The 21,972-nt window shown below is 49.2% G+C and overlaps 2 protein-coding genes across 14 annotated transcripts in view; one reads left to right on the plus strand and one right to left on the minus strand.

Moving 5' to 3' along the window:
- The window catches only part of LOC140711274 (presequence protease, mitochondrial-like), a 33,598-nt gene extending 25,659 nt beyond the window's left edge, over nt 1–7,939 (plus strand). For 2 of the 12 annotated variants that reach the window (XM_073014211.1, XM_073014198.1), the window contains one exon: nt 7,551–7,784. In XM_073014211.1, coding sequence (XP_072870312.1) covers nt 7,551–7,624 — 74 coding nt within the window. In that variant the 3' untranslated portion in view covers nt 7,625–7,784. Of the gene's footprint in view, nt 1–1,509; nt 1,868–2,573; nt 2,593–7,550 lie in introns of those variants that run through there. The other 10 variants (XM_073014206.1, XM_073014203.1, XM_073014209.1 and 7 more) reach the window with 8 other exon arrangements.
- LOC140711272 (ATP-dependent 6-phosphofructokinase, platelet type-like) overlaps nt 1–21,972 on the minus strand; it is a 78,632-nt gene that overhangs the window by 3,888 nt on the left and 52,772 nt on the right. For both annotated transcript variants that reach the window (XM_073014195.1, XM_073014196.1), the window contains exons 2-3: nt 2,627–2,787; nt 174–235 (exon numbers count right to left, since the gene is read on the minus strand). In XM_073014195.1, the coding sequence (XP_072870296.1) occupies nt 174–235; nt 2,627–2,787 (223 nt within the window). The remainder of the gene's footprint in view (nt 1–173; nt 236–2,626; nt 2,788–21,972) is intronic.

Raw genomic sequence — 21,972 nt, forward strand, 5'->3', positions numbered from 1 at the left:
AATGCGGGCAAGTCTGTAGAGCAACACACCACGACTCTGTTCTGCAACTGCTCAGCGTATAGTGCACTCCAGCGGCAAAGAAATTACCACTCATCCAGCCCAAAGTCACAGAGCAGAATCTAAGAACCGCAGTGTTACGGTGACCATAAGATCAGCCCTGGTCTCTCACTCACCTGAGCACAAGGCCCCTCTGGATAGTAGTCTTCATTTTCTGCGTCAGGCGCTCCACATTGGACTGGAAAAGAGCATTTTGTTAATCAGACAATAAACTTCTGCTAAGCACCTACTGTGTGCCAGGTCCTGCAGGGCGGGAAGTGCCAACCACACGTGGTGGTGAGCGTGGCCAAGGAGGCTGCAAGCTCTCACAGCTTGGGTCTCGGGGAGCCTCCCCAGGCGGCGAGAGCACGTCTGCAGCAATGAATGCTGAGCACAGGGCACTGATGTGAGCAGCCCTCACAGCGGCCACTAGAAACGCCTTCCGGAATCAACAGGGTCCCTCTGAAGATGATAATTCCGTGACTGGCCTAGTGCTCATTCATGGCTCTATTGCTCCTTATTTTCATGACGATGTTCTCTCGGCGCTCTCAGAGGAAAAGAGCGACCTGTGGCCTTTCAATGGAATCTCCTATGACGGCCTGATGAACAGTGTCTGATCAGAGAATTTTGTAAACTCTCATCGACACACAGATTTCTTAAGGAACAGATTGTCTTAGAAAAGGGTAACATCCTATATCAGATCATCTTGGGAGGATTACAAGAGGGAGGTAATTCTCTAATGACTCATCCTAAGAAAATGGAGATTTTTACATCTAATCAATCTGTCACTGGGCACGGTGGCAGAATTTCACAAAGTAGGAGCCTGGGCGCAGTCGCTCACGCCTGTAATCCCAGCTCTTTAGGAGGCCAAGGCGGGTAGATTGCCTGAGGTCAAGAGTTTGAGACCAGCCTGGCCAACATGGTGAAACCCCGTCTCTACTAAAAATACAAAAATTAGCCGGGCATGGTGGCAGGTGCTGTAGTCCCACCTACTTGGGAGGCTGAGGCAGGAGAATCACTTGAAGCCAGGAGGCTGAAGTTGCAGTGAGCTGAGATTGTGCCACTGCACTCCAGCCTGGGTGACAGAGCAAGCGTCCATCTCAACAACAACAACAACAAATCATAATTTCTCTTCTGAAGCTCTTGCCAGGTTGAATGCTGGTGAGGCAGGATCTTTGGACAGATTTCTGAAATACGGTCATGAGTCACATAACAGGGGGATATGTTCTGAGAAATGCATTGCTAGGTGACTTGAGCCTTGTGCAAACATCCTACAGTGAACTCTCACAAACCCAGGAGGCAGGGCCTGCCACATATCTGTTGTTCCTGACTACAAACCTAAATGTCTGAGACTGTTGAATACTGCAGGCAATTGTGTATCTAAACATGTCTAGATGTAGAAAAGCACAGTTAAAAATATATATATATGTATATAACATATGTTTTTTAATATATATAATCTTTCTATAAAAGATAAATAACAGTGCACCTGTTTGGGGCAGCTCCAATATCATCTTATGGGACCCACCGCTGACAGAAACATCATGATGAAGTGAATGACTCCACAAGTATTTAATATGACATAGTGAAGAAATTCGTGATTCACATGTCACATAATTAGTGACAACGCCAAGGCCCTTTTTACTTGATCTACTTGGCCCAGAAACAAGTAACATCCTAACCTTTTAAAAGACAATGGTGCCGGGTACAGTGGCTCACGCCTGTAATCCCAGCACTTTGGAAGGCCAAGATGGGCAGATCACGAGGTCAGGAGTTCGAGACCAGCCTGACCAACAAGGTGAAACCCCATCTCTATTAAAAATACAAAAATTATCTGGGCATGGTGGCACGTGCCTGTAATCCCAACTACTCGGGAGTCTGAGGCAGGAGAATTGTTGGAACCTGGGAATCGGAGGTTGTAGCGAGCCGGGATCATGCCACTGCATTCCAACCTGGGTTGCAGAGCAATATATAACATTATATATTTATTTATATAACTAACTAAAGACAATTGTTCAAGTTGCATTTTATCTGCCAAGGCCTGTCATCCTGCATGGAGTTTAACTGAACACTGCAGGGTCCAGGCCTGGATTCTGCTGTGCCATCCAAGCAGGGGCAGACCCCGGGCTCGGTGACACTCTTCCCTAAAAGAGCCACAGATGCCAAAAAACCACGGCCGTGTGTGTGTCAGTTTAGAGGCAGACGCAGCATCAGAGGCCTCAAGATTTAAAAGAAGCTGCAGCAAGCTTCAGAGCCAGTTGCAGACGTGGGTGGTGATTGTTAGCGGAGGCGCTCAAATCGTTTGTGACAGAAGTGAGAAAACATTAACTACACAACAGACTACATCAAAAAAACAAGCTCGTGTTTCACACAAGAGACTAGAAGGTGTCCTCAACCAGGCACGTCCGCCTTCACCTGACACATGGGAGAGGCATCTGGGCAATGTGAAGGGCATCAAGCATGGCGTGTTCTGTAGTACCTGTCTCCATGCCCCCTCGAAAAGCAAACCACCCTAGATACGATGTTTCACTCCACAGCACCGAGTGGATCCAAAGGGGACGGTCCCCCTAGGCCAGCCCCCGTCACATACCTGCAGATCCCTGATGTCGAAGGGCTCTTCGAAAATGTATGCGGCATCGGCTCCGGCCGTGAGCCCCCCATGTTGGCCAGGTAGCCACGGTAGCCGCCCATGGACTTGATGAACACGCGCCGCTTGGTTCCGCTGGCGGACTGCTTGATGTGGTCGCAGGTCTGGTCACAGAGATCAGTCACTCCAGCCCAGGGCCAGGGTGCACCCACCATCCCAGAGCTCCCCGACGAGTAAGTGCAGCAAGGGCCCCCACCGCGCCTGAGCATGCGGTCCCAGCATCGCAGAGGTGAAGGGTGTACAGCAGCCGGGATGTGCCCTTGGAGTGGGTGTGAACATGCCCCCAACCCCCCCACCCCACCGTGGCAGCCACCTGGAGATGACCTCAATGACCTGTGGTGGGGGCCTGGCCATCTGCCGCTCCCTTCTCCCAGGACCCATAAGAGGAGACTGAAAAGACGACCCCACAAGCCAGCTCACTCCACGCTGCTCTCTGTCCCTGCTGAAGCAGCTTTCACCAGACACGGACACCGTTAGGTGTGAGCTGAGAAGTTAGGGGGCTCTCACCTACCAGCTTAGTCCATGGGAACAGCTGTGATCTTCTATTTTCTTCCATTAAAGCTCCCTGTGATTTTAGATCTGTGGCCATCTTCCATTCATCAGTGAATGTTACGTTTATAGAAACTCTACTCAAAGGCAGACGGTGGTTCTTAGACCCAGGTGCCTGGGGAGTCTTTCGGATGCATAGGCATCAGGTCCCCAAGTGAAATGTCTGCCATCCGCCCTCCACGAGGACCCAAGCTCAGTGGGGAGAAAAGCAGCAGAGAAATGCATCGGCCACCTTCCCACCCACACACGAGTCCGGGCTGCAGCGCCCTCTCCTGGGACTCTGAAAAACCTCTGCCTGGGCCTCAGCTCCCATCCCGGCACCCTCCAATCTGTTCACACAGACTGGAGACCCATCTATAAAAAACATAAATCTGATCCAGTCATTCAAAACCCTTTGGCTCACTTCAAGTACACGTCAAGACTTTCTCGGGAATCCCTGGCCCCGCCTGCTTCTGATACCAGGTCCCGCTCTAGATCCAGCAACCTCAGGTCCTCCTGGGGCCTCTGGATATGCTGGCTGCTGTGTGCATTCAGGTACAGTGGTGGGCGGGAGAGCAGCCCCCAAAAGAATCCCGGTCCTAATGCCTGGAACCTGAGAACGTTCCCTCATGCGGTGATAAAGGAATCCTGAGGACTATCCAGGTGCGCCCTAAGTGCCACCACTTGCATCAGCAGATGAGGGGTGTAGAGGCCCTGGAGCAGGATGCTGCACACCTACATGGGAGGAGGCGGCACCGGGGAACAAGGCGGGCAAGGCCCGCAGCTCTGGGCACCTGAATGGGCCACGAGGGACTCTCCTGGAGCAAACACTGGCCTCAGTCCATGGCTCCTGCCTTCCAGAACTGTGTGACAGTGAGTATTATTTTCCAGCCCCAGGTGTGTGGTCAGGGTCACAGCAGCCACGGAACACACACAGGCACCTTCCTCAGCTCTGACCAGGAGGGAAATGTCATTTTCTCACGAAAATGCCGCCTGGTTTCTAATGGCAAAGTTCGTCTGTCAGGGGTTCTCGGGGCACCCCATGTCCTCTCTTCATAGAAATCACCCTGGAGTCTCTCCCTGCAGTTAGCTCGTGGTTATTTGACTTGCAGTCCTCACTAGGCTACAAATTCCATGAGGGCAGGAACTGTGGGCTGGACTTCCACCACTGCACCATCAGCAGGACCCGGCCAAGCACCCACAGCAGGCGCTCAAGAAATGCTTGTCTCTGAATGACATAAGCACAGTATTCTCCAGCCAGCCAGCCATCCTGGTCAAGGGCTGATCCTGCAGGATTCCCTAACCGGCCTCCATGGGACTCAGCCAAGAGTAAAAGCATGAAGTGGGGGTGTGGACTTGAGACTGGGGGCCACATGAGAGTCTGTGCACCAAAGTTTGACACCCACTGGGAAATTTTCACTTGAGATCTTCGGATGAAATTTTAAAACACACTTTGTTGAATAAACACAGGCTTCATTAAACCATTCCAACCTATACTTCGTTTCTTTGGCAGATTCTTTTCCTCCCAAAATAATTGGTTGATGTGTTCAAAAGTGAACACGGGCTCTAGTTAGCGGGCCACTTTGCATTGTGTAGAAGCCGAGATGGGGAGAGAAACAGGCAATGGGAAGAATTCCCATCTTTGTGCTTAGGAAGGACAGAGGACAGAAGCCCGTCAAGGGTCCAAAGAGCCCACAACTGCCTTCTTGAAGGGCCAGTGCAGAATTCTGAGGGTGTCACTGTTCCACCTGTACTGGGTTCTCTCTCTAATTGCGATCTAAGACTTAGGATGTCGTAAGGCTTTAAGACTTACCCTTTGTCTTAGAGAATCCCGGGCATGGGAAGGAAAATGTGGGTGGGGCATCAGGACCCCCAGAGCCACAAAGCCTTATGGGTTATTTTTCCAACTGAATCTCCCCCGCAGCCCACCCTGAGGTGGGGAATTACTGTCACTCATTCAAAGAATGACATCAACCACTTAATGACAAAAGAATTCTGCAGGTAAGCAGCTCTCCCAAGAGGCTGATTTGTGCCCGAGCGTGTCTGAGTTCTAGTCCCACCAGGCTGCTGCTGTGGGTGCGTGGAACAGCGCAGCGCTGACACCTGAGCCACGCCCCCGATCGTGTGCTCCTCTGAGTGTAAACACAGTGACAGCTGGGACGGAAGAGTCCGCCTTTACTGGAGCTCAGATACAGCTTTCCTGAACTCTCTCATTACCTAGATGGTGTCTTAAACCTGAATTAGCTTCTAAAAATAGCAAGTCCCTCCGGCGGTGCCTCAGGCAATTAGTCAAAGTAGTACTGACAAGAAGAAGGCTGATCCCAAGCATGGCCCTGCCTGCCTGCAGTGTTTCAAGCCTGGACATCTAGAAACTGCTAAAGGAGAGCAAAGCCAGCGATGGCCGGACCCTAACGACATTCAGTGAACAGGAGTCAAGCGCGGGGCCCAAGGAAGTCCATGGAACGAGCCGTTGCCAACCTCTGCAAAGCCAGTAGAGCACCAGGGAACACGACAGGGAGAAGCCCAGGAGAGAGATGGCCCTCAGCTTGAGTGGGAGGCACAGGAGGCTGCAGCTGACCTCACGGCCCCTCTGCTCCCTTCCCTGCACTGGAACTCAGTTCTGAAGGAAGAACCCGGAACAGAACTGCTGTTTTCCGAGGTTCTGTGCCAAGCTGAACTAAGGAGTCTCCAACAGGGCTGGGAGTTTTCATGCAAACTCTGGAGCTGGTTTGGACGTGAACATCTAAGGTAAAGGCCAGCGGCTGCTCTCCAGGAGGCACCAGGCGGCCAAGTCACTGATGTAACCCCATGTGCCAAGGGGGCCACTGTCCCATTTGCAGATGAGGACCCTCTCTGGGTCAGCTTATCAGGGACCGGAGGGGGCCACCATGAGGGTGTCAGCACCACGCCCATGACTGGCAGAATCCACTCCTTCCAAAGCACATATTGGTGAAACTGCCTGCCCAGGAGGGCATGATCTCGGCTCTCTTCAGAACCTCTCGTCTCACCAGGAAGGCTGTGGTTCCAGGCAGTGGCCCCCAGTGGGCACGCCTCTGTCCCAGAGCTCGTACGTACCAGGCACTCAAACCCCTTCCTGCAGGCTCCCACAGCTGACCCTGCGGCCTCGCTACTCAACGCAGGCGGGAGAGGCAGTCTCCAGAGAAATGGTGCTCACCACTCCCCTAGTCTAGCAGGGATAGAAACACGACCCCAAGGACTGGATATATCCTCTCACTTTTAATCAATAAAGACAGGTTCTTCCTAAGGCAGAGAAGCTAAAAAATTTACCCTGTTCTGGCCAGTGTGACTGACATAAAGCCAAGCTAGAAAAGGGTGAGGGGGAAATCTGGCTCATTCTTAACACAGAAGAAACACACTGCTAAAATAAATGAAAGAAAGCAATGGGAGGAAATGATGTTTCTTGCATTTGAAACATCAACTTGCTTTGTTCAAGAGGTTTAAGACACACGTAAGCCATGCTCCACACACACGGCCGGCCGTTTCTGAAGTCAGTGTTTCTGGAACAAAAGCCTTGGCCTGCCCAGTGAACATTCACACTGAGCACACTGTCGCGAAGCTGCTTGGCCAGCCAGCAGGGGGCAGGAGAGAGCCGCAGGTGCCATGTGGGGTCCCTGCAAACTGGCCTCACTCCCTCAGTCAAGGGCCTTGCCTCTTGCCAATCCAGGGGCTTCCTCCAAGGGGAAGCGGCCTCTTCAGCTGCCACCGCACTGACTTCAGAAGGCTTAGCCAATGGGACAATAGATTCAACAGAGTTCCATGTTGTTAAGGGAAACTTCTGTTACCAGGCAACCTTAGTATCATATTCAATGTAAAATAACCAACAAGATCGTTTCCAAACAAACATGCTAGTAGTGCCTTATCCTTCAATGCTGCTTAAACACGGAGAAGAATGAGGAAAAAAGAGCATGGCACTTACTTCTTAAAAAATAACACCTCTTCCAGGTTCCTTTTACCCATATCATAAAGACTTACAACTGGATTCCCTACAGGAAGGTGGAGTGGGGGTGGATCCCCACGCTGACCCAGCCTCCCCCCAGGTCAGTCACCCGCCCCTCACCGCGGGGTTCACAGCTCTCCAGACACTGTCACCTCAACAAAGAAAGGTGGCATCTCTGAGATCTCTTCACAGGGAGCACCCAAACGGGAGCTAGAGAGACAGACACACCCACAACTGCTGTAAAATCCAGAAACGCAATACATATTTAAGGACTTCATTATTAGTTATTTAAAACTTGAAGAACAAAGTGAGCCTGCTTTTAACCTCTCTGCCACAATAACATCGTGTACGTCTGTCTTCTACCGTTTGTTCCTTCTCCAGCAGCTGCCGCCTGGCTGGCCGCCTGCAGAAGAGCCGCCTCCGGTACTCCTGCGAGGCCCTCGGTAAAAGCGTGAGCACCACGATCACATCTCAGGACGCTGCACACTTTAGGGTCGCCCACAGACCGCCATTGCCAATGCCTGGAAGGCACTGAACGGGCCCTCCTGCTCTTTGTAAATGTCACCTCTCGTAAGCTATGTTGTGTTGAAAATTTTTAACTGCAGTCCACACATACTTCTTTGTTTCTGTCTTGTTTTTATCCTAGAGGCATATTATTATGGAAAATTAAGTTTGCAAGTGTGAAGGGTTTTCTGAAAATCGACTTCTAATCCTGGAAGGACCAAAAAAAAAAAAAAAAACTGCCAGATGTGGTGCTCACGCCTGTAATGTCAGCAGTTTGGGAGGCCGAGGCAGGCAGATCGCTTGAGCCCAGGAGTTTGAGACCAGCCTGGAAAACATGGCAAAACCCTGTCTCTACTAAAATTACAAAAAAAAAAAAAAAAAAAAAAAAAAAAGGATTAGCTGGGCGTGGTGACATGTGTCTATTCCCAGCTACTCAGGAAGCTGAGATGGGAGGATCACCTGAGCCCAGGAGGTAAAGGCTGTAGTCAGCCAAGGTTTGCGTCACTGCACTCCAGTTTGGGCGACAGAGTGAGACCACTTCTCAAAAAAAAAAGCAAAAACTGTATAAATCAGTACAGAAGGGAACTGGCTGGGCACGGTGGTGCACGCCTGTAATCTCAGCATTTTGGGAGGTCGAGGTGGGCAGATCACAGCTGAGGTCAGGAGTTTGAGACCAACCTGGCCAATATGGCAAAACCCCATCTCTAATAAAAACACAAAAATTAGCCGGGCATGGTAGTGGGTGCCTGTAATCTTAGCTACTCAGGAGGCTGAGACAGGAGAATCACTTCAACCCTGGAAGCAGAAGTTGCAGTGGGCCGAGATTGCACCACTGCATGCCAGCCTGGGCAACAAGAGCAAGAGTCTACTTCCAAAAATAAAAATAAAATAAAAATAAAATAAAAATACAAAAAAGAGAGCTAATGCTTTTCATTTAAGGGAAGGGAGAAGAACATTCAGTATTTACACATCTCACGCACACATCTGCAGTGGTGCCCTGAAGTATTCAAAGATACACATTCCTACAAACATAGCTCAAAACCACTCACCAAGTTACATGCTAAAAGCACATGCATTGGAAGAATGCTACATTATATTTTTTAAGCATCTGTATCCAATATTTTAGCATACTGTCAATTTTCTCTTCAGGTGCTGTATGCCTAAATTATTACATCTTTAGTCATTCATTTTAGAATTTATGACTTGCTTTAGACAAAAAAATATATTTGAACATAAGCTACTAACTTAATGACTTAGGGGAAAAATTACTAAATTAACTTAGAAGTTAAACTTTGCAAACTGAATTTGTTGGACCTCATGTAAGCTAGATCATCAGTTTTTTAAATTGTTGTGTGTTTCCCTTGAGGATGGAAGTCTCTTTTCTCTCATGCACTGTGCACACCACTGCAGCCCGCGTCTCTCGTCCACTGCACCACAGTGCGACCTGCAATTCACACTGTACCACGCCTTCCACACTTTACCTGAAAGTCACTAAGTATAACCAAGGAGGAAATGAAAAGCAGATAAATGACCTCCACCCCCAAATCTAGCATACAAATGTTAAACATTCATCCAAGTAAAACCAAAAACCCCTGTTAGCTCACGATTGTAACTGGTAGAGTTATGTGCATGGCAATTGAAAGTCTCAAGAAAAAGTTTATACAAAAAGACATCTGCAAACATCGACAGTGCAGAGAGGACTTCACTCTGCATCCAGCCTGTCCTGGAAGCCACGGCCAAATGCCAGGTTGTATAGATCCGAAAAGCAGAAAAAAAAACACAAGTGTTGAAATGTGTACAGTCTTAGCAATGTACAACTTCGATGTAGGATGTGCAGAAACCTTGAATTTCCAATCAGAAAACAGGAACATGAGCAAGTTCCCCAGCAGCGCCCACCTTCTGCCTACGCCACGTTTAACAGGAATGCTGGCCACCTCCGGGGGGAGAGGCTTCCTGGTCACATTCGCTCTGGCAGCCGCACAGCTGGCCCTGCCACAAACACCTGTCTAATACTGAAGAACCACCCGGTCCCTGGGCTTTGCTCACTCTAGCCGAGAGAGCGTATGTACAGAGTATATTATCAACTGAGTCCTCGTTCAATGCATCAAGCTTGTTGAAGGCAGGGCAACCCCATTCCTGGCCCAATTAAGTGAACTGAGCAGAGCAAATGGCCCCAGTTGGATGGCACTCAGTCACGACAGCAGCGGCCACTATTCACAGGGCACTGGCTTCATGCCTGGAACAGTTCCAAGCATCTTCTTTCTGTCCGAGGAATGTGCACTGCAACCCTGTGGGGCTATTTGCAACGTCCACCAGAGTTCTGAGGCAGCCAAGTCCAGGCTGTCTGTGGGCCTCCCCGTGTGGCCGTTCACATCCCCTGCAGACCAGACCTCACTGCAGGGACTGCAGGGACCGCAGGGACCGTGGGTTCCAGGGCTGCCTTGAGGCACATGCCCCCTTCGCCACCTCTTCCTGGCCCCTGACACCAACCCTTACCACTGCTGCCAACACTTTATTTTCTCATGGCTCCTGAGGGGCCTGTTCTTTCTGCCCTTACCTGCTCTTGGCTTGGAGGACGCCCACATCAACGCCAACGCTCACCTATCCCTACTCCCGCGTCCGGCTTGGAGGACGCCCACATCAATGCCAACGCTCACCTATCCCTACTCCCGCGTCCGGCTTGGAGGGTGCCCACATCAACGCCAACACTCACGTAATCACCACCCCTTCCATGGGACTTCATGCCTAGGAGTCTCAGTATCAGAAAGTCAGATTCCTGTGCTTGTTGGAGAATTTCTTCCCATCATGGAAGTGAAGGAGATACAATTCTAGGTGCCTGCAATAACCTCATTTCCACAGCTAAGCAACTTCAGTAGTAGCACAAAACAAAAAAGTTTTTTTTTTTAACTTATTTTATACAAGCTAAATATAATTTAATTTTTACATCCACGTTCTCATCAGCTCCCACCTGGTGAGCAGGAGAATAGTAATTTTCAAAGAAACAAATTGTTCCATAATTTCAACACTTAGCATTATCACTATTAAGCAAGAATTATCCCAAAAATACACGATCGTGTTCTCACATTCAAAAATTGATTGTCACACAGTGAAATAGCACTTACTGCAAAGGAATGTTTCTTTTCAGGTTTCTGTTCTGGGGAAAAAAAAAAAAGATTTCTGGCAAAGAGATAAACATTAATTATGTAACTATCCAAAATGCGTCCGAGAAAAATAATGTCATCCAATTAGTTCTTTAAAGTGTTACAAATGCAGCTCAGTTTTAATAGTAATTCATCCATAATTATCAAAAGAATCTTTAAAAATCTTAATACTGAAAGAATAACCATAAATGGATACAAAACACAAAGCAGAAGAGTTAACATTTGGGGTAGGTTTTGGCCCATATTTTTAACATATGCATAGTTACTTACTTAGCTGAAGTATATCCCTCTCCTCCTAGGCTCTTCAAGCCTGATTTTCAAACATAGACTGGCTTTTGGTTCATGAAGGCAGCTTTAGAAGATGTCAGGATCGGGCCGGGTGCAGTGGCTCAAGCCTGCAATCTCAGAATTTTAGGAGGCCAAGGTGGGCCGATCACTTGAGGTAAGGAGTTCGAGACCAGCCTGGCCAATATGGCAAAATCCTGCCTATATTAAACATTTTTGTAATTAACCAAGCGTGGTGGCACACACCTATAATCCCAGCTACTCAGGAGGCTGAGGCAGAGAGAACTGCTTGAACCTAGGAAGCGGAGGTTGCAGTGAGCCAAGATGGCACCACTCCCAGGACCCAGTAACACTGGACTAGCAAGATTAATGGGACACGTACGCAGGGTTCAGCTGCAGAAAGTGATGGCACCAAGAATGGTGTGTGCTCAAACCAGTCCCCACCCAGCCAAGCCCCTTCTCCTTTTCCCCACTGGATTCATCAAATCAAATCTCGCTGTCCTTGGCAAACATACCACTAATTTATTTGCTGCCCAGAAGAAAAGCACACTTCCAGTTAACATGACACCCCCGCTATGATAGAACAGCCTTAATTCAAATATGACGTGGAGGAACAGAGGGAGGAGGGGTCGAGGGCCGTTCTGGAATCCACAGCTGTTTTCTGGGGAAAGCCTCTGTCCCACCCGAGCCTGACACTCATGCCACACTGTCCCCCGTGGTGTCTGAAAGCTCCATGAAGACAGGGTCACTCTGAGCCCTTCACACCCACAATGCCAAAGAGGAGCAGGTGTTCAGGAAAAGTCTCCTGCTTGTGCTGAAGACAAGAATAATTCCTCGTGGTGCCCGAATGTCAGGAGAAAACAAGGTACCATGTGGACGCCTTCCAGGTGAATTTTGGAATGACTCTACCGAATGCCACTCATCCTTTTTCAGAACAAAACCAATACCAGAAAACATGTGTCGCCAGCAGAGAGATGGTCCCTTTGACGGCTCACAAACACACCTACGTTACACTGAATTTGTCTCAAAAGCCACCCTCTCTGTGCTAATGTAAAAAGTCTCCTTTATTAACCAGTACCCTTTCCCATCTGGTGCTTTTTAACAAGCAAGACAGTCCTGTAACACTCAGGCAGTCTAAAACGTCAAATGGAAGCCTAGAATCCTCTTCCATGCATCTTCACTGCAAAGTATTTTGACTTGAGCCAAATCGTGCTATTCCTACACCTCGATAGACAACTCAGAGCTTCCTATCAAAGAGATGCAGCATGATTTCTGCTAGGCACAGAAACTGGTGGGGTGGGCATGGGGTTGAGGGAACATTATATAGAAAGCACACCCCGATAATCATCTGCATGAGAGCCACACTGGACAGCAAGCCCCGGTCTGCTCAGTCCCTGCACAGTCACAGGTGTGAGGCCTACACAGGGCAGACACCTGGCACTGAACCCCCAAGGTCGTGACCTCTGCCCCTTCTCTGCTGCCCATCAGTTCCAAGCTTCTGGCAACAACGCCCGCTGCCCCCACTGCCTGATCGACTCTTCGTGAAGAGCAAATGTTGCCAGGATAGCTTATGAGTACATGTGCCAGGAAAGCAGCTCCGACTGACATTGAAACCCTGTTCTCGCACCCCTGGCAGCTACCTTGCCCCCGATGTGGACATGCTTACAGGCTCTGTCTCGCAGAGAGCCGAATGCAGACTCAATGTTGAGTCAGAAATACACAAAGAGAGTGATGGTTAGGAACTGCCTGCCTGTCCCCCAAAACACAGGTTGAAATCCTCACCCTCAATGCGATGCTGTCAGGTGGTCTTTGGGAGGTGATGAGTTCCCAAGGCTGGAGCCCCATGAATGGGGTTTGTGCCTCAGAAAGGAGCCCAGCAAATCCGTCACCCTCCCACTGTGTCTGGGTCAGAGAGAAGGTGTGCATGAACCAGGAAGTGGCCCGCACCAGAACCCACCTGTGTGGCACCCTGATCCCGCCTTCCAGCCTCTAGAACTGTGAGAAATTCCTGTTGTTCATAAGCCACTCAGTCAATGGTGTTTCGTTACAGCAGCCTGAGCTGCCTGAGATGACAATGCTTCACCGTTCTACGGAGACGGCTACTCCCCTCTCCCAGAAAGAGGGGTTTAATTAAAATCCCTGTCTCTCCTCGCCGCCACCACAGATCTCATTCCCCCACCCAGTAAGCCAGCAGTCGCTAGGATTAAAGGAAAAGGAGGATCGTTTTAGACCAGCCCCTCCATGTCGGTCTGAAGCCTTTGACTTTGCCCACTTGCACGCTGGCTGTGTCACCAGGTTCCCCATGCCAGCTCTGCAACTGCACCGGGTCCCAGGCTCTGCAGACTTCTCCAGTTGCCCATCCAGCACACCCATTTCCCTTTCTCCTTTCCAGATTGTCCCTCAATATCCAACCACCCTCTCTGCAACCCAAGGCCTTTTGATCCAGCCGTGCACTGGAGTCCTTGGCTCAGGTAACCCAGGACCAAGCCGTTGGCACCTACGATCTACTGGTTGTGGGGTCTGCACAGCCACTAGCTGCCCCAGCCACACCAGGGCCTGGGAGGGGAGGCAGAGGAAGCTCTGAAGTTGCCAATAGTCACGCGGGGACAGGGGTCCTTGGGATGAGGAGGATGTCATGGAAAGAAATTCAGAGAAAGAGCCCGAGGGCTGGACGGGTCATACCCGAAGCCTGCACTGCTGAGTTTTCCAGGTTTCTGAACTCAATCGCTGACCCACATAGCACATGTTTCCTGAGTGCTGACCCTGTGTGGTATTGGATACGGCAATAAAGCAGGACCCCCACCTCCCCCCGTCCCCCACATACATGGGGCCTCCGTCCTGGCAGGAAGTCAGGCCTGGGCACCCAGCTGGCACAGCGAGCCTGGGAATGGGGCCATTTCAGATGGACAATGGGTGCAGCCTTGCCACAGCCCAGCAGTCACCTGCACTGCCACAGCCAGGCTGAGTCTGGATCAACCGCACAGAAACCTGACCCTCTCAAGGGCACGCCTGCGCTCATTAGGGAGAGACACTGTGTCCTGCTTATCTCCAACACTATCTCTGCATGTCTAGTTACAAACGGATGACACAGTCTCGGAAGCACATATCCCAGGCCTCCCCCTGCTCCTCTCCTTGGTGCCATTGACGGGAAGGGGCCGGCATGGCCGTGAGGTCGCATACCCACAGCCACCCTGCCGCTGAGAGGTGGGCCTTTGATGGTTACTTCTGCCAAAGAACCCGCTCCATCTTGGAGCACGTCATGGCGGGCGGGAAGCTCCATCCGGAGAAACAGCGATGCTTCTCCCCAGGGCCAACGGAGGGCACCCCCCACCCTGCATTCAGCAGCTTACTTACATTCTGGAAAACATCTGAATGAATGGGGAACACTAAAATGAAAAGAAAATTTAGAAGGCTGTGTGAAGTCTCAGCGAGTCCAAAGGTTTCTGAACCAAGACTGCTGGGGTCGACGAGCTTACAGGGAAAGTTTCCACACGGGCCTTCAACAGGCAACACTCAGCAGAGAGCGCCACGCTCTGGACAGAACCTCAGACACCACAAAGTCACATCAGAGCCAACAGCAACTGAAATACAGCTCTCTCCTAAGATGTGCGTGTTACCTGCAGAAAGTTACTAGACACTAAGACGAGGGAAGAAAAGGATAAAGTTAGAAACAAATGTAAAGTAATTTCTGCATACAAAAAAATTCTATATCCACTGGCTTCCTTTCTGGGAGTAACAACTTTTATATAAGATGCACATCCCAGTTGGAAGGAGTCTGGGTTTTCCGTGGGCAGAGACAAGGGCTCTCCAGGAAATGTGAGCCCTTTCTCACTGGCTGAGCCGCGTGCCCTGAGGCCATCCTGGCCTGCCTGAGCACCTCCCTGCTCTGCCTCCAGCCAGCTCCTTCCGGCACTCACCCCGCTGCTCCCAGAGCCTGCGCTTGCGCAGGATCTCCTCTTCTGCTGCTGTCAATCTGCTGCTACCAAACTTTCAACTTTAGGGCAAATAAGTTGGAAACTAAAAAGTTATAAGACCCCTTAGCTTTTTAAAAATTTGTCTCCTCAGAAAACAAAGATGTTGCCCCCATCTGCATGTTCATATGTGTTTTTATATATTTTTTAATCAATACTTACAAAAGCATGCACTGTTGGCTACATTCAGTTCAATTACATTTGATGTAAGAAGTTTTAAATTCAGTGAATTCAGGCACTCAAAATTTAAGCCCTCTGACATCTATTAATCAAATGGAAATATGACAGGTAGATATTACAAAAATCAAGAAGTGTTTAATATAAATCCTGGACTTTTAGATGTTTTCACAAATGTAATGTATGTATCAGTACACAAACTGAGCATTTTCACAAATCTTTGAGCTCAAATTCCATTCTTAACTTTTACAGGTAAATCAATATCCATATGTGATTTTAAGCAGCTCAAGCATCAGCTCTTAAAAACAACCAGAAATGCTGTGGGCCAATTCCACTGAGTAGCAAATAAGGGAACTGCACCCAACAACCCAGGTACCTCCCCCTGAGGCATCTGGAGCATGAGGATTAGGAGCAGCCTTTGGTTTCTGAGGTGCCCAAGAGTGGGGACTCCTGACTCCCCAAGTCTATGAAGGCCACAGTGATAAGGAAAACTGATGTAAGAAAAAAAAAAAAACATCCCTGCCGGCTCCCTGCCACAGGCTTACAGATCTCACTTCCTCTCTGCCCCCCAAAGCCTGACTCCTAGAGAAGCTGGTCAATATACAGGATCCTGGCTATCCTGGCAGTGCTCAAGCTGATGCTGTAATTAACTTTGTAGTGAGTTACTTAATGCAAAGGTTTAACTTCTGAATAATTTAGATATGTGTATTCTAACAGGGAAATCCTGAGAGTAGAACATAGGCCACACCTTCACACAGATGCTATCTGGCTAGCACTTTGCCTTTTCAAGAGATGTTTTTAAAAGCAGTTTTCAATTCATAGCAAAATCAGGAGGAAAGTACAGAGTCCTCACATATCTCCTTCCCCAGCACAGGCAAAGCTTCCATCATTCTCCTGCCCCTACCGGACCAGCACGTCTGTACGACCGACAGACCCGCATCAACACAGCACCACCACCGAGTCCACAGCTCACACGAGAGCTTGGCCTGCTGCTGCTCACTCTGTGGGTTTCAGAGATGTGGAACGGCATGGATCCCCTACGAAAGCCCCACCCGGAGTGGCTTCCCCACCCTACACATCCCCCTATGCTCCTCCCATTCATCCCTCCCTTCCCCAACCCCTGGCAGCTGCTGACCATTTTACTGTCTCCACAGCTTTGCCTTTTCCACACTGTCCTGTGGTTGGACTCAGAGAGCAGGCAGCCTTTCCAGATTGGAGGCTCACTTAGCAACATGCGTTCAAGATCCGTGTCTTTTCATGGCTTAGTGGTCCAGTTCTTTTTAGTGCTGAATAATATCCCAGTTTTGACATAACACAGTTTATCCATTCACCTACTGGAGCGCATCTTGGTTCCTTTCTAGTTTTGGCAATTATAAATAAAGCTGTTGTCAACATCTGTGTGCACATTTCTGCACGGAAGTAAACTTTCAGCTCCTCTGAGTAAACGTGCAGGACCGTGATTGCTTCTGCAGTCAGAGTGCTTAATGCCACAGAAAACTGCCACGCTGCCTCCCGCCGCAGCTGCCCCACTTTCCCCAGCGATGAGTGAGGGTCCTGATGCCCACACACCCACCAGCACGAGATGGTGTCTGAGTTCCAGTATTGACCAGGCTGCTGGGTGCGCAGTGGCGCCTCGCCCTACGACATAAGACGCGGGCCATCTTTCCACGTGTAGATTTGCCATCGGTGTATCTTCTTTGTTGGGGTATATCTGTCCAGGTCTTTGGTCAATTTTTAATCAGGTTGTTCATTTTCTTGTTGCATTTTGAGAGTTCCTTGCGCGGTTTGGATAACAGCCTTTATCAGATGAGTCTTTTACAGATACGTTCTCCCCATCTGTGGCCTGCCCTCTCATGCTCCTGAGACAGTTTTATTTTAAAAAACACTTTAGACAGAAGATGGACCTCCCAGCCCAACACGGTTCTCATTTTGGCCGTGGTCACCACCCTCCCAGCCCTGGTTCCCACCTTTCCACGATCTGCTCGTCCTATGGGGGTCGCTCCATACGAAGTCCCTAACACATCTCCAATGATGGCAACATAAAAGCAGGCAGTTTGCAGGTAGGAAGGAACTGATGGAGGCTGGAGCAGCGTGTGAAGGCCAGCGGCTTCATCCCTCAGGGACAGGCAGGCCTCTCAGATGTCCCTCTGGGTCACCTCCCAAATGAAGTACCCGCCTTGGCCATGGTCAGGAAGCAGGACCTGGCCCAGATCTCAGCATATTTGACCTGGCACGGCATTTACAGGTAAGCCTCCATAACCGGAAACTCTACTCTGGGGAGAACACATTTTCATTATCAAGGCTTATTAATTAGAAACCAAAGAGCAGTGCCTGGAGTGAGGATGCAGGGACTCTGTGTGACCCACACGCTCGTTTCCACCTGGCACAAAGGACCCTGGAGTGAGGATGCAGTGCCTGCTCTGAGTCACCAGCATACCCGTCGTTTCTACGTAAAGAACCCTGTGAGTCTGTCCCAGCACTTTTTAGCCTAGACTTAAAAATTCACAGCCCAGGAAACTCTAACCATTTTAGGAACCTGAGGGGTGGGCCAAGGGGATCTCACTGAGTTTGGTGCTCACTGTGGGGTCGCAAAAGGGTGGCTAGGGCTTCCCGCAAGCACTCCTGGGAGGCCGTGCACTGGCCTGAGGCTGGTTCCACCTCCTGTCCTCGGTTCTCATGCCCAGCAGTGACAGAAGCCCTCCTTCCGGAGCAGTCCCTGGCTCCAGGTCCTAACGTCCCTGTCCAGGCCCCTGGTGGGGCAGCTTCTACCCCAGGGAGGCTGGGACTGGAGACAGCCTGGAGCTCTAGGCAATCCTGGCAACCACCTGCTTCCCGAAGTGGCTGCAGACAAACTTCAGCTTCCAAAACCTGGCACAGGCTGTGTAAGGCCTGGAACGCGGTAGGCACACTTCGCAGGGTCCCTGCTCAGATGCAAAAGCAAGGCTAAGAGCAGGAAAATTATTTAATTACCCTCAGGGTCATCAAATAAAGTCATAGTCACTTAGACCTATATGTGACTAGAAGTATACACATTATAGAAGGGTATATAAATGTAAATACATATATGCTTATTTTCCTTTTACATACCTTACATATATATGTATACGTGCATGTGTATAAAACACTGATGATAAACCGTAGTTAATATTTCAAATCTCAGTCACAAAGATCTCAGAAACAAATTACTATCCTTAAATCCTAAACAAAGACGTAACATTTTACATTCTTGCGAACAAAACGTTCTCTATTGGCATTTTACTTTAAAAACTAAGAATGCATTGCACTCTCTCAATTTCTATTTTAAATAATCACTTTCACTGAGAGATTCTGTAACTTGCTACACCCACCCCTTGATTTCTAACAATAGCTCATTAGTTTAAGAAAAACTGCTCTACGGGACTTTCACTATTTTAAAGCATAATGGTGTCTATCACTCTATACCCAAGAATATAAAGATGCCCTTGCAGATGTTTCCAAAGCAATTCAGATGAGATGGTCTAGACACACAGTTTAGGACAACAATATTTTCAAAAAACACAAATCACATTTTCAAGGGCAGAAGATCAAGACCAAATCCAGGATGTTCTGAAGGGGTCACCTTATATTTAAATTATTTCCTGTATTTGTAACTTGGGTGGAACATGACATCCTTAAAGGTAACCAAATAATGCATCACAGCACTTAAAACCCGCAGCATAACATCTCTTTTCTTTTAAATACACTTAATTTTGTCACATTTTCATTTTCTAATTTCAAAATTTCTAAAGCTCCTAAAGCCTCAAATCGAGATAGAATTTGACTTTGCCAATTCCCAAAGTCACAAGCAGGTTCTATGTCCACAGCTATTTGGAATGTGGTTTCTGATGGAAGCTTCTATGAACACACATGAAATCCCTCTGGACTGCAAAGGCTGACTCAACATGTCTCAGAATGAAAATATATACAGTTGTGATGGACAACAGAACAGATACTAATTACTAAGCCAACAGGAAAGTCTACAGCACTTCTCATACAGAACGAATGCAAAGTGTTTGAGGAAAAGTCTTTCCAACTGAAAATATCAGAGCTGATTGGAACAAAGATGATTCTGAAGATGGTCCTGGCTGCTTTACGAGACTTCAGAATTTTCCTCATCTCCAAGTGAAAATGAACCTCCTGTTTTTACCCACTGAGGACAGGGAGAGGACAGGGTAGGATAACAGACTTTCAAACACTTCATAGGGGGAGAAAGGAAGACGGGTCAGCCCGGTACACCCATCAGCACACCCACACCAACTGTGCAGATGACTAAGCTAACTCTGTGATGGCCAGGCATGTCAATGAGACAGCCGGGCACGGGTGACTTGCCAAGAGACAAGATGGCCAAGTTTGGGTGGAATCCCTGGAGGGTGGTCACTCCAGGGCCTCTCAGGTCTGTGCCCAGGAATCTGCATTTCGAAGTAGCCCAGATAAGCTGCTGCCCAGAGGCCCTCAGCAGTCATGGCTCATGCAGGCAGTGGAACCCTGCACGCCTCCTCCTTCTGCAACGCCTGGCGAGCGTGGATTTTCCTTAATTGATGACACCACACTCCTCTACGCCTACTCTCACCATTGGTCCCAAGTTTACTGAACTTACAAACATAACAAGAGAAGCGAAGTACAAACGAAAGCATCCACCTGAAACAGAACTGACCAGGGCTCACGTCAGCGGACACAGCAAACAGTGCATATCTGTGTACGGCTCACCACTCACAAAGCCCACGGCAGCGCAGTTTCCACTCAGAACATCCGGGTGGCTGTGGGCAGGGAGAAGATGCTGCACAGCTGTTTCTATGCTAAATACTTAAAGGTGTGAATTTTACTACATGTAGAAAAATGTGGGTTTAACATACAAATGTGTGCCTTCATGTTAATTACATGAAAACACGAAATCCAGGTGTTTCGGTTCATACCACTGTCGAGAATTTTTTGTTTGTTTTCATACAACTGCCCAACTGGGGCCCAGAACCAACACCTACCAGCTGTGTCACTGCATCTGTTTTACTGTCACACACCAGCCCTACACCCCCCACACAAAAACGTCATGGCACTTAATAAAAAATTAATTTTACAACATAATTAACAGACAACTTGTGGTCCTCTTCAAAGAGATTGCAGCACATGAAGGGTTTCAAATACAAGTCTGTTCTGGGTCTCCTGATCTCAGGACCCGTCCACACTGGTGGCTTTAACGGTGCTTCGTGGAAACTTCCGGAAGGCGTGTGTGTTATGTCTAAGAGCAAACTGCCGTTCACACCTCAGCACGGTTTGCCTCTTCTTTCCTCCATCCCACAGGCACCGGTTTCTCCCAGGGAGCTGGTGCTGTGCCCTGAGGGTCTGTCCCAAAAGTCTCTGGTGCCATTGTGGAGAACCAGGCTCCGTCTGTCCAGGTGTGTTGTACAGAAAGCAACTCATCCAAATCTGTTTTAAAAACACACTCGCATTTCCTGCGAGTGTCATATGAGGGAGAGCTCGGAATGGTTCAGGTTTCAGAGTATTTTGGAGTAGGGACGCTCAGCCTGAATTTGAACGTCTTTTCAAGGAGGCCACACACTGAAGCCCCCGATGTCCGCCCCACACAATCCCAGCACACCCTCTGAAGTCCCCAGCAACAAGATTTTCTTTCTTCAAAAATAAAAAAAATAAATAAAAAAATAAAAACCCCAAGTCACATAAACTCACACGCAACCACTGAAGGGGGTTGTGGACACCTGCACAGACTGGATGAAATTGAACTGCCACATCTTTCCCAGTGGTTTCTTGACTCCTGGGAATAACTCAGCGTTCACACCCTCACTTCTGGATAAGGGAGAAGATGCAAAGAAATCTGTTAAAACAAAGACATGGAAACAAGTTTAAGAAGGGTTTGAAAGGTTCCTCCTGTCCCCCTGGAGGGGAGAGGAGGACGCCTGGAAGGCTTACGGGGGACAGGAGCACAGCCTCCTCGGTGTGCCATGGACGTCGCCTCGCTGAGGGGAGAGGACGATGCCTGGAAGGCTCACGGGGGTGGGAGCACAGCCTCCTCAGTGCTTTCTACACTCAGCAGCTTCAGAGATTCCCGTAGAAGCAGAACGCGTGAGAACCGAGACCGGAACACACCCCAAAGAAAGGGGATGAGGGGTCAACAAAAGCATTCGCTCATTACCAAGGAGCACGGGCATGACGCCGCTTCAAAGAACGTGTGAAAAAGTCACTCACGGGTGTTTCAGAAAATAAGGGTAGCGTGAGATTGCTCGATCAGTTCAAACAGGCTGCCATCCCCCAGGCCATGAAGCCCCTGAGATGAGCCTCTCACAGTGAACAGAAGTCACTCGCACCTCTGCCAGAGAAAGTCCTACAAGCCGACACGTGACCTCACGAAACCTGGCCTACAGCCCGTCGACCACAGTGAGTCTGACACGGTACATCCCTCCAGATGGTTAAGGACCCCAGCCTTCTCGACACCAGGGATGGGTATCGCGGAAGACAATTTTTCTGAGGGGTGGTTTTGAAATGCAACTGTTCCACCTCAGGTCAGGCATTGGATCCTCATAAGGAGCACCTCCGAGATCCCTTCACATGCCGTTTACAATAGGGTCCCAGCGCCTAGGAGAATCTAAATGCTGCCGCTGATCCAAGAGGAGGCAGAGCTCAGGCGGTCATGCTCACTTCGCCCGCCACTCACCTCCGGCTATGACCCCGCGGTCC

This window comes from Chlorocebus sabaeus, unplaced genomic scaffold (genome assembly GCF_047675955.1).
Source record: "Chlorocebus sabaeus isolate Y175 unplaced genomic scaffold, mChlSab1.0.hap1 unalloc_scaffold_438, whole genome shotgun sequence".
NCBI lineage: Eukaryota > Metazoa > Chordata > Mammalia > Primates > Cercopithecidae > Chlorocebus > Chlorocebus sabaeus.